We start from the raw sequence: 12,500 nt of genomic DNA on the forward strand, positions 1-12,500 counted from the left end.
CATAAAGTGCATAATATTCTGATAAATTCTCCATCAAATGAAGTCTGAATTACCCAGTAAGTCCACAACAAGCTGATATATTTTCATCTGAATGATCCTCATCAAGTGCAATGTGTTCTATAAAGGACATTATGTGCCCAACATGTGGCTGTATTAAGTTCACATCCGCTGCAAGATAAAATGTTTGTAGACTGAGTGAAAAGCATCCCATTTCAATCTCACAATAGCAATATTGTCAGTTAATTTTCAGTTATTACTTGAAGTGGACTATGCCAACTGGCTTTCTACATAAAGGGAACTCACAAAAAAGATAACTCAAATGTAAAGCAGAGTAGATTGAACTGATCTGTCCTTGTTCTTTGCCAAACATGGAATCAGAGCTTAGTCTATCACTTTACAAGTTAACTTTATCATGCTTTGTAATGTATGTATGGCATAAATGCCAGGTGCTGAAGAAAATTACGATATAATATAAAGATAAAATTAAAACATACATGTGTATGTGGTGTTCATATTTTCTACGATATAAAGTCTTCACTGATTCCTGATTCTACAGTATTTTCATTTTACTTATTATCTTATGTAACTTTACAAAATGTCTTTCTTCATATCATCAAACTTCATGATTGGCACAAGTAGGTAGCATGTGTTGCCATTTGTAAATAACCTCAGTGTCCTTTATCATTTTTTGTGGTATTCAACTATAGATGTATATCAATTAATACAAACATGTTTTAATTACTAGAGAGGATGTGATAAAGTAACAAGAGGTACTGTGAGCAATGCTCACTAAGAATACCCCCCGCTTACCCCAATCTCCCAAAGGGTGTTGGTAATAGGTATAAACTACCTCTTTTCTGAGTGTAAAAAACAAATGGCATGACAAACCAAACCATATTGCTACTTCGATGTCCAGTGTGCGTGACCTTTGGACCCCAAAATCGATAGGTAACATCTTCATCCCATGGGTAGTCCATATGTAAGATATGGTGACTGTAGGTGGCAAGGATAGCACTTTAGAGCCCGGAAACCATATTGCTACTTCGATGTCCAGTGCGCTTGACCTTTGACCTTTTGACCCCAAAATCGATAGGGAACATCTTCATCCCATGGGTAGTCCATAAGTATGATATGGTGACGGTAGGTGGTAAGGATAACGCTTTAGAGCCCGGAAACCATATTGCTACTTCGATGTCCAGTGCGCTTGACCTTTGGACCCCAAAATCAATAGGGAACATCTTCATCCCATGGGTAGTCCATATGTATGATATGGTGACGGTAGGTGGTAAGGATAACGCTTTAGAGCTCGGAAACCATATTGCTACTTCGATGTCCAGTGCGCTTGACCTTTGGACCCCAAAATCAATAGGGAACATCTTCATCCCATGGGTAGTCCATATATATGATATGGTGACGGAAGGTGGAAAGGATAATGCTTTAGAGTCCGGAAACCATTGCGTCTACAGACGGACAGACAGACGGACAACCCGATTCCAGTATACCCCCCCACAACTTGTTGCGGGGGGTATAAAAATAATAACAGATAGTTTACAGGTTTAACAAATAACTGAATAAATAACAATGGAAATACCTTCATGTACATAGAAATATTTACCCCATTCAACACAATATTGAATATATTAATGTACTCAAAGCAGTTACATTTCAATTTGCCATAATCAAACGATACAAGCTAACTTACCATTAGGCTGTTCCCCATCCCCCTTTAACCCCTGTACAATGCCTGTGTAAGCTTCTAAACAACCTTCTCTTAGTTCATTCAAGTAATCAATCATGTCGTAATCGGTCTGAAAAACACACAAAACCAAAGAGAAGGTTTAGTTTGTTAACTAACCCATACAGTCTGCAATATTGTACAATCACAACCAAAAAAACAAAAAAAACCAAATTTGTTAAGTTGTTCTACTTTATTACACACACATTTTTTCTTCTTTGTGGACAATTTAAATTAGTGGGTATGCATGCAAACTATTAACATACTCTCTCAAAAATGACTGCTTCTATATTACCAAATAGTCTTTAATACTTATAGTTCAATCCTCATGTGATGCCATACACTTTTTTTTACAAAATCTTTAATCACACTTTGTGCATGATAGAAATGCATTCTTCTGCAGGAATTGTATTAATTAGGTAAAATAAAAAATGTGGTACTGAAAAAAGTAAAATTTTGTATTAATATTTACATGTTGTCAAGGGCAATAAATCCCATGTCAGCATTTTCTCAATTGTATCTCTATTATACAATAATTTTCCAGATATCCACAATTAACTTATATAGATTTATAAAACAGCATTTTGTTGTTGTTTTAATCAGCTTTAATGTATTTTTAAATGCTGTTTAACGAAAAGTGTGATTTCCTGATGTTATATATATTCTGTTTATGTATGTCTGACAACTTTAAAAAGGTGGCAACATACAGTATACATTTTCTTTGAACTTTGAGCAAATTAAACTATATTGTATGGAAATTAATAGTTTTCCTACTTTGAATCCACAATAATGTGAAGTCACATGAGGGTGGCGTTACAACGAACTTTCAGTTCAGTAGCGTTTCAGCAGACCTACCTTTTCTACTTGTGCTTGGGAAGCCTGTTGTAAGGTACTCATAACTATCTCTAGGTATTTTTTGAAGTGAGGTCCTATGGCTAATGCAATATCACCAAATACAGACAAAATCTGTGGTTTCACAGATCTATGTACCGTGGAATTCTGAAGAAAAAAAAAGTGGCAATACTTTTAATGCTCAACATGTTAATTCAATTTCCACATCCGTCAGTTTGATTATGGCTAGGATATTTGAGAATATAATAATTTCACAGGGGGAAAAATTGCCTAGAATATCAAATAGAAATTACCCCTAAATTTTCCAACAATAACATCATTATTTCATCACAATATGGCAACATCTTCTGTCCTAGAGCTCGACACAAGTCTCCTACTAGTCCTACAGCTGCTAAACACACCTGAAAGTGGAAAACAAGCAAAAGTTACAGGATTTACCGTATATACTCGCCTATAAGTCGGATTTTTGGGAGTCAATTTTTGGTCCAAAACCCTATGTCCGACTTATAGGCGCGTCCTAGGAAGATTGGTATTTTTCTGGGCAGCGAAATGTAGTGTTTTTTAAACAACTCTGACGATTATCATGGAATACCACACAAATGATTATTGTTCACAAATATCTAGACATATTGTATTGTTTGTGTATTTTAAAAATCATGTATAAAGTACAAGTATTTACATATTTTTATCTAGTTAAAAATAATTTACATACCAATAACTAATACTTTCAATTCAACTAATCTATCGTTTATCGGTAAAATTGAATTACGAACCTGATTTAATATTGAAATATTCATATGTATACCGGCTGAAATATATTTCATAACAGATTGAATATTGTTAACAGATAATTTAGATCATCATTCTTGACTCTTAAAAACTCTATTGTCTATTGTTGATACAATGAATTATACCCGAATCCCACAATAACAGTTTGCACAAGGAGCATGCCACTAAGTAAACACGGTGTCAGGTACTGGTAATTAGACCATAATTGCTTAGGTAACAAGGGATCATTGCCCATAACAGAACAAGGGTTGCGTTTAAACCCCAATTAGAAATGGCTTGGATATTGAGCAGATCATAATTATTAATTTCTCGAAATATTTGTTGAAACATAGGTAAAAACACTAGATCATTGACTTAAAATTGTCAACCGAATCCGACAAAAATTTGTACCGACTTATAAGCGGGTCAATGGCAAATTCCTACAAAATAACCTTAAAAAATACAACCGACTTATAGGCGAGTATATACGGTACAGAATGCAGAATACTAGATTTGAAAAAAATTGTTGAAAGGGATATAATCATAAATGAAAGAAAATCTTACAGAATACTCCTCTGAATTCTTCAAACTGACTATCAAACATGGTTTAAATGCTTCCATGTATTTCATAAAATTGTCTCCCAGAACTGAAATAAAAACAAGCAAATTCAATGATTTTTTAATCTCATTCTTTTCATGTGAGGGAAACACCTTATGACGACTCACCTTAAAATTTCACTGGAATTAATTGAAAATTTTGAATTGCAATATCACACACAACAGTGTAAGCTGGTGACCATTACCATGAACCTTAATCAATTGTGGCCATCGTTAAATCATTGTGACTGTGTGAAAAGCTAATTCATACAATTATTTGAAAAACAGAATAGCACTACACACGCATGTATATACAAATGTATGTGTTTCTTTCAAAACTTGAATATATATAAATATTAGAGGTGGGACGATCCATCGGTGCACTGATGCATCATGATATTCATCTTGGCCATATACAGATCAATACACATGTCCATTAAATGAGTATACCCGTTATAGCGTTTTCCAAAAATATCCGAATGTCACATTCGGGTATTTTAAGTCCGTCTAACAGAAAATGAAAGTAGAACAACAACAAAAGACGGTAGACTATATGACGTTAACAAAATCGACTGGAAGCAAGTCAGGGTTATGTGAGAGGTTTGGCTTGCCAGTTTACCAAAGGGAAAACGTTGCAAGAAACATCGATAAGATGTTTGGAGCATTGTGATATTTATTTTATTCTACTCAAGTAGCTAGCTGAACCGAGTGATATTTTTTCTGTTTTGTTATTAACTGAATAAATTTGAAATCCTTTTGTCTACTTTTTATTGATATGCAAAGTATCGTGATATCTATCGTATTGGCTAGAAAGGGTATTGTCCCACCCCTGATAAATATATATAAAAATACATACACACACACGTGCATGTGATTAGGTTCCTTTTTTTGGAAGCCAAATCTATCATACAATAATCATGACTGTACATGTAAGCCAAATACTGCAAATTTTTAAAGAAAATATTTGTTCAGCATCATTTTGTACCTTCTACAAGTGTAGACACTGCTAGAAGAGCATCCTCCTGAACACCTCCTGCCTTGCCAGATGAGGAGAACATGCGCAATAAAGCACTCATCACCTGGTCCGAAATACTGGGGGCATCCTCAGAGGTCACCTTTCTTAGAACACTCTGAAATGAAATTGGTACTGTTGTGATGCAAAAATATTGATATATATTCATAATTCACCAACCAAACCTATTAATCCATGCAATTAAAAAAAATATAAAGGTAGATCCTATGTTTTAAACTTTTAACCTACTAAGGTACCATAACAGTATCTCTAGTTTTACAAGAATACTGTGGACTCACTTTTGAGGGGGGTGGGGTGTATGTGTGCAACATCTGTTGATTGCCAATAATTTACAATTTTGTTGGAATGCTATTTTGTAGTTTCTATACTTTGAAATATTATATAATTTACTAATTTTTATTGTAGTTTAAAATTCATAGGTAAGGAGTGCACATGAAATCCTAGAAAATTTAGTCCCAATGAAATATAACGATTCCACAGTATTTATTATTGAACGATTGTTGAAATACAGATAATGGACTGATGCAAAAGCTCCGAAGTCTTTGACTACAGAGCTGACGACGCAGAAATCATTTAAATATTCCTACCTGTAATGTAGCACAGAGCAGGGACTGCAAATCATTGTACTGGGCCCTATCTGAAGAGACTTGAATCATGTTCTGTATAATAAAAAACAATCAATTAATTTGCATAAACATCAGAGATATAATGTAAAGTAACAATGCATAAACCATAAATTTTAAAGATTAAATTTTTATTATTATTTTTTTTTGAATTGACATTATACAAATCTTTTATCTAATAAGATAAAAAAAAAAATCATTTTAAACAAGAAAAGGGTGTTACCTCCATTTGCAGAACTCTTTCTAACTTTTCTAAAACTACTAATGTTGTTTTCTGAACAATGGCATAGCAGTCCTGGAATAGCAAATATTGATATAAACTCACTGAACATGGCAGAGGTCTATACAGAGATGATCTGCAGGAATTTTTTAGGGGTCTGTAGGGGGGCCGAAATAAGGCCCCATTCCCAATGTTAAAAAGCAGGTATTTTACCCACAATTTTTGCTTTGAAATTCCCAAACAATGAAAACAAATCAAGCAGGGTAGCCAAATCGTTCATAAATCTTCTTCACAGCTTCAAAAATCTTAAGTAAACCTAATTTTTTGGCCTCTGTATATTTGAATGAGGTAAGCTTTGACCAAGTCAGAAGGAGCTCAATTATACCTTAAAGCACTCTGAATTGGGTTTTTCCCTATTTCTTTGTATGAAATATTTTTCCCAATTTCAAGCAAATGTCTATTTTTCTCAATTGGAAAGGCCCTGGCCCTTCAAATCAAAACCTTTAAAAAACCCTGTGTGCTGTAGATCAAACTGATGAAATCTTAATATAAGCTCACTTAAAAAGGAAGAGGTCAACACAGAATTTGTGCTGTATAGCAGCTGGTAAATGTGCTTTCACTCTACCTTTGGACTGTTTTTAATCATTTCCATCAGTGCTTCATAAGCTGCATTTCTTAAGTTATGCTGGTTTCCATCAGATCTATATGAACAATAAAAACTCTGTAGTAGTATATGTTTAAAGCGATGACTGTACACCTAGTCACATGAAAATAATTCAAGTTAATTTTCAAATGTTGAACAAGCATACCTATCAGTAGTTTGAATGAGTTTTTCTATAATAGGTTCAAAGTATGTTGATAAACAGTATGTAGCAGGCTCTGCATTCTCATCCCCTGTGTCTGCACTGTCATAGGCTGCTTCTGCTAAACTGGAGAAGGCCTGGAAAAGAAAGAAAAGTTAATTGCAGGTCTGCCAAAGAATCCTGCAATATCAAATTTTCTTTATATAAAATTCAATTTTCGGCTTTGTTGCCAAATCCTCCAAACGCATTAAATTTTGTGTTTTCCTGTCTCTAACATTATAATAACTTTACCCAGCATATATTACTAGCAACCCTAGGCTCCGCAGCAAGGCCCTCCACCATGGCTTGTAACAGAGGTTGTAAACACTGTTCATTGATCACAGCATCTGGTAAGATTTCACAGACTCGTCCCACAGTCCAGGCCCCTGTATCTCTCACCACCACACTAGAGTCCTTCAACAGCTCTATCAACATAGGCATGGCTTGTTCAACTATTGGCTTCAGCTTTACAGGATCTGGACCTTCCAATATAGAGCCTGGAAAACATAAAAGATTGGGTGCTACATGCAGTTCACAAAAGCAAGCTTTCGATCATAAATGGCAAAATTTAGCAACAAACACCTTACTCATACATGGATATACATATTTGGGAAAAAAACAGGTTAACCCACTAATGTAGTTCTGCTCTGGCTCCAAGTTGTCAGGGTGTCAACAAAAACTTAACCTCAATTATAGCTAAGTTTTCTTTAAACAAAGTTTTCAAAAATTCCATTACAAAACTTAAAACTCTGACTATATGTCCTCTGAAGTCATGGTTTGCTCAAACATTAATCTACACTAACTGATGACACTTGCAAAACAATATTTTTCCTTTATATTGGATACAGTCTTATTTTTGCCATTTTCACCGTAAAAAACCTGTTGCAGTGGTACAGAATTCGTTTTGTAACTGGGTGGTTATGAGTTTGGCCACGTCAAACCGAAGACATTAGACAGATATTGCTCCTTCGCCAAATCCTTGGCATATTGAGGTGAGAATCACAGGTCTATCAGATATGACCTTATAAACAGAGGTCCCGTGTTGTGGTAGGTGTTGCCACAATAAAGAACTCTCACTATCACCACCCTGAACTCTAAGCATAGGTCTAAATTTATGATACTTTACCTACAACTGGTGACATCTCAATACCAGTGGGGGAAAAAAAAAACAACTGTAGCCACTAGGTCAAACCATGAAACTGAAGTGAATATAACCGCACCATCATATTCATATAGAATGGACATAAAAACTGGTAACTTAAAACTGTGAAAGCAGAAAAGCTCACTTGAGCCATTGCTTAGGTGTGCTGACAATGTTTAAGTATCATTAAAACACATAAATATCAATGTATCCAAAATTTGCCTTAGGATCGTGTCTTTTTCAATCTTTCAATGTTTCTCTGAGCAAGCTCAAACAACAAAAATCAAAAGACAGTTTTTGAATACAAATCTAATCCACTGTAAATCTACAAACCGAACGCCATGACAGCAGCATCTCTGAAGCGCCAGTCTTGATGGTGGATGTTGTCCTTAACAAATGGCAGAATATGGGGTACTATATCATCCTCACAACCAGTGGCCATCAGCATCAGACAGACACCTGCAGCCTTACATGGGTTCCACTCATCATCATCATCTACCTCCTCCTACAAATACACAATGAATAAAGTGTAAACAGTATCAAGTATCAAGTTTCATTTACTATGTTGCACATTTTTCTTTAGTATTCATCGACATGTACTTTTGTTTTAAGCAAAACCATTAAATTTTACTGCCCTCTCTCAGGTTCACCTAGTGTAGTCTTAAGTGAATTCTTGCATTCAGCTACAGGTTTATGTATCGGCACTCATTGGGTACAAATGTTTCTCATGTCATTCATGTTACATAAAAGACACTCTGATTTATTAAATTGCCTTAATGTGCCAGAAAACACAAATTAATTGCAAGTTATTAACAAGATGTACTGTGAGCAATGCTCACTAAGAATACCCCCCGCTTACCCCTATCTCCCAAAGGGTGTTGTTAATAAGTATAAATTACCTCTTTCCTGAGTGTCAAAATATGGTATGCCTTTGTAGAAGAAAATGGAAGTTATAGTCCGAACAGAAATCCATGGCATAAACCTATAATTTTGACCTGAGATCAAAGGTCAAGGTCAAAAAGTGGTCATGAATGTATATGACACATAGTCTCATGGTGATACACCCATGTCTTATGGTATGACTATGTCAAAACCCTATAATCAATTTTGACCTTGAGGTCAAAGTTCAAGGTCATATAGAGGTCATGAAGGTACATGACACATTGTCTCATGGTGATACACTCATGTGTCAAATATGATATGCCTATGTCAAAGAACAAAGTCATGGCCCTGACACGAATCCATTGTAAAAACCTTTAATTTTGACCTTCAGGTCAAGGTCATATGGAGGTCATGAAGGTACATGACACATCGTCTCATGGTGATACACTCATGTGTCAAATATGGTATGCCTATGCCAAAGAACAAAGAAGTTATGGCCCGGACACGAATCCATTGTAAAAAACCTTTAATTTTGACCTTGAGGTCAAGGGTATATAGAGGCCATGAAGGTACTCGACACATCATCTGATGGTGATCTACCTGTGTGCCAAATATGGTATGCCTAAGTCAAAGAACAAAGAAGTTATGGCCCGGACACAAATCTGCACAGACAGACGGACGGACAGACAGTGATTCCTATATACTCCCCAGAACTTCGTTGGGGGTGGGGGGGGGGGGGGGGGGGTGGGGGTGGTGTTGGGGGGTGGTGGTGTTATAATAAGTTTATGTAAACATCTGAATATGGGTGTTTACAGTATATCATGTAACATCAAACATAACCACTTTCTACAAAAGGCTCGAACATTGACGTTCATCATTCTTGAAAACAAACTCAAATCTTATTCAAGAAGAGAGCAACTCTAGAAATCAGACCTTGTGCAATCTAACAAAAAAAAGAGGCAATGTAAACAATAGTTAGTTTCAGTTCATACAAGATGTGTTTGTGAAACACAAATGCCCCCGATAATGGCCAATTCCAAAGATGGCCAAGGTCAAAAGGACAAATATCTTGGTACCAGTAGAAAGATCTTGTCACAAGAAATGCTCATGTACAATATGAAAGCTCTAATATTTACCATTTAGAAGTTATGACCTATGTAAAAAAAATAATTTTAAAAGTAGGTCAAATGTCAAGGTCAAAAGGTTTAGTACCAACGGAAAGGTCTTGTCACAAGGAATACTCATGTGAAATATCAAACCTCTATCTCTTACTGTTCAAAAGTTATTAGCAAGGTTAAAGTTTTCAAAAAGTAGGTCAAAGGTCACAGGGTCAAAAATGTTGGTACCCACAGAAAGGTCTTGTCACAAGGAATACTCATGTGAAATATCAAAGCTCTATCTCTTACTGTTCAAAAGTTATTAGCAAGGTTAAAGTTTCAGACAGAATGACAGACAGGACAAAAACAATATGCCCCCCGATCTTTGATCTTGGGGGCATAAAAATATCAACTAACTCGCAAATTCAATTTCACTGTCACCACCAGGTGACAAATTTTTTCCCAGAGGTGGTTGGTATGTCCTGACACTGATTTGTGCAGGTGGTAGTGTTTATGATCAGAAACAGTACATACGCCCATAAAAAGCTATGTAAGGTGGTTTTCTAATGCCAACAAGTTGTAGAACTTTACTGAAGATAGTATCAGCCATCATCAAGCTGTGACATTCTTTTGCATCACATGAATAAAAGGTCCTTGTTTAAAAAATGTGACAGGAAGTTAATACACAACCCAAGAGCTTTGTGTGTAAAATATTTCCCCAAAATGGATGTAGTTCAACAACCTGAAATTTTCTCAAAAAGTTAAGAAATCTAAAATCCTTGCCACATGCACATCTTAAATACCCATATAAACAATAAGCCTAAACAATTTCTAAGGTAGGGCAGGCAGAAAAACAGCAATTTTCATTTTAGGTCTATGTGTGACAAGTCACATTTTCAAAACGTAAATTTGTATTCGCACTTGAAATTTTTTAAAACATGATTTTACTGCCTTCAATCTGTTTGGTTTTATTTCAATGACTCAAAACATATGCAATGCTAAAAATAACTTGACAATGAATTCTACTATGAGTTCCAGTCCAAAATTTGAAGAAAAGAAAAACAATAAATAAATAAAGCAAAGAACACACTATACAAAAGTGTGTACTATACAGGACAGTGATTTTTAAAGATCCTTTCCCATCCCAAAAATTACCAATTTTTTCCCAATTTAACATGCACTTTTCCCAATAATAAAAACTGGTGAAAACCATATTTGTTAAAAAACAATTTCAATGTGAATAGTTTATGAACGATGTGACAAAGACGCATCAATTCTAGATGATTTAGTAATACTAAACAAAAATTTTAAGAGCTTAAAGAAAAGAAAGTTAAAAATGTAAAATAAAAAGAATTTGTGTTAAGATTTCTTGTTTGATATGATATATTTAGCAAATTTACAATAATGTCTAGGTTTTCCCAATTTGATCAAAATGTTGAAATTTTTTCCCAATTCAAAAACCACAGGACCCTTTTGATTGATTGATCGATTGATGTTTTCCACCACACTCAACAATTTTTCAGTTATCTGGTGGTGCCCAGTTTTTATTGGTGGAAAAGAGAACCAAGATACAATGTACCTTGGAAGGGACCACCGACCTTCTGAAAGTAAACTGGGAAACTTTCTCACTTACCGGCGCGAGCGGGATTCAAACCCACGCCGACAGGTGAGAGACTGTGTGATGCTCTAATCACTCAGCCACGGAGGCCCCGGGGCCATGACCCTTTTGAAAAATCACTGCAGGAATTTTTTAGGGGTAAAACTGATTACTTAAACAAACAACAATGAACAACCATGCAAAATTAACCATAATGAACTATAAGTAGATAATAATAAATCAAATTTAGTAAGATTCCATTTAAAAAAATCTTTGTCCTCTCCCAACTCAACATTAAAAATTTAGGCGAGAAGGTGGGCATATCTTTTATCTATACAGAACATATAAATTCGGGATAAAATCGGTAAATTGTGATGAAATGGGCATGATAAAACTCCTTTGCAGAATTTTTTTTTCTTCAGTTGGTAAGACAAGGACAAACAAAATTTTAAATTTCAACCTTGTAAAATACTGTTAAATATCTCGTTATATTGCAAAGTAGAATTAAATGTTTAATGTCTTAATACTTTGAATGCCTACCTGGCAGCCATTTCTTGCATTAGTATGAACAGGTGGTAAGCTGAATACGTACATGCATTACCTGCTTTGTCAAGCTGTGTAACAAGATAGGAGATAAATACTGCAAAGCTCCTTTGCCGTAGAATCGACTTGTTCGTTCTGGTGGTCTCCCTTGCTCAGCAGCCTGGCATAGAAAAATAAAATGGCTGTCAGTTTTGCATATCAAGGAAAGACATCGATAACCACCCCCTCCAACAGTCAGATGCACAGCACTATACTATATAAATACGACCCGTGTACGATATGCACATAAAAAGAGTTCACAAACATCTCTATGTATTAAAATGACTAACACATGAAATACTTCATAGTGCATAATATCCAAAACATTTATTTCATCAAAATAACCCATCCAAATAAATCCCAACAAAAAAATTTAATTGGATATTTCTTAATCATTTCTTTTTTTTAAATATAGATACCTGTATACTCAAGTTTTAATTTTCATCCAAAAGAAATATAACTTTTTGATTAAATCTGCCTCATTACCTTTCATAATGCACACACACTTAATAAAAATAAATGCTTTGTACG

General features: G+C 35.1%; 1 protein-coding gene across 3 annotated transcripts in view; it reads right to left on the reverse strand.

Annotated features, from left to right (window-relative positions):
• Positions 1–12,500, reverse strand: part of LOC125679361 (importin subunit beta-1-like) — a 24,749-nt gene that overhangs the window by 3,788 nt on the left and 8,461 nt on the right. For 2 of the 3 annotated variants that reach the window (XM_048918537.2, XM_048918536.2), the window contains exons 10-22: positions 11,980–12,090; positions 8,145–8,316; positions 6,923–7,167; positions 6,638–6,768; positions 6,454–6,529; positions 5,832–5,903; positions 5,573–5,644; positions 4,938–5,082; positions 3,920–4,002; positions 2,881–2,988; positions 2,591–2,734; positions 1,703–1,808; positions 54–168 (exon numbers count right to left, since the gene is read on the reverse strand). In XM_048918537.2, coding sequence (XP_048774494.1) covers positions 54–168; positions 1,703–1,808; positions 2,591–2,734; positions 2,881–2,988; positions 3,920–4,002; positions 4,938–5,082; positions 5,573–5,644; positions 5,832–5,903; positions 6,454–6,529; positions 6,638–6,768; positions 6,923–7,167; positions 8,145–8,316; positions 11,980–12,090 — 1,580 coding nt within the window. The remainder of the gene's footprint in view (positions 1–53; positions 169–1,702; positions 1,809–2,590; positions 2,735–2,880; positions 2,989–3,919; positions 4,003–4,937; positions 5,083–5,572; positions 5,645–5,831; positions 5,904–6,453; positions 6,530–6,637; positions 6,769–6,922; positions 7,168–8,144; positions 8,317–11,979; positions 12,091–12,500) is intronic. The other variant, XM_048918538.2, reaches the window with a different exon arrangement.

The sequence above is a fragment of the Ostrea edulis genome, chromosome 2, assembly GCF_947568905.1.
Source record: "Ostrea edulis chromosome 2, xbOstEdul1.1, whole genome shotgun sequence".
Classification (NCBI taxonomy): Eukaryota; Metazoa; Mollusca; class Bivalvia; order Ostreida; family Ostreidae; genus Ostrea; species Ostrea edulis.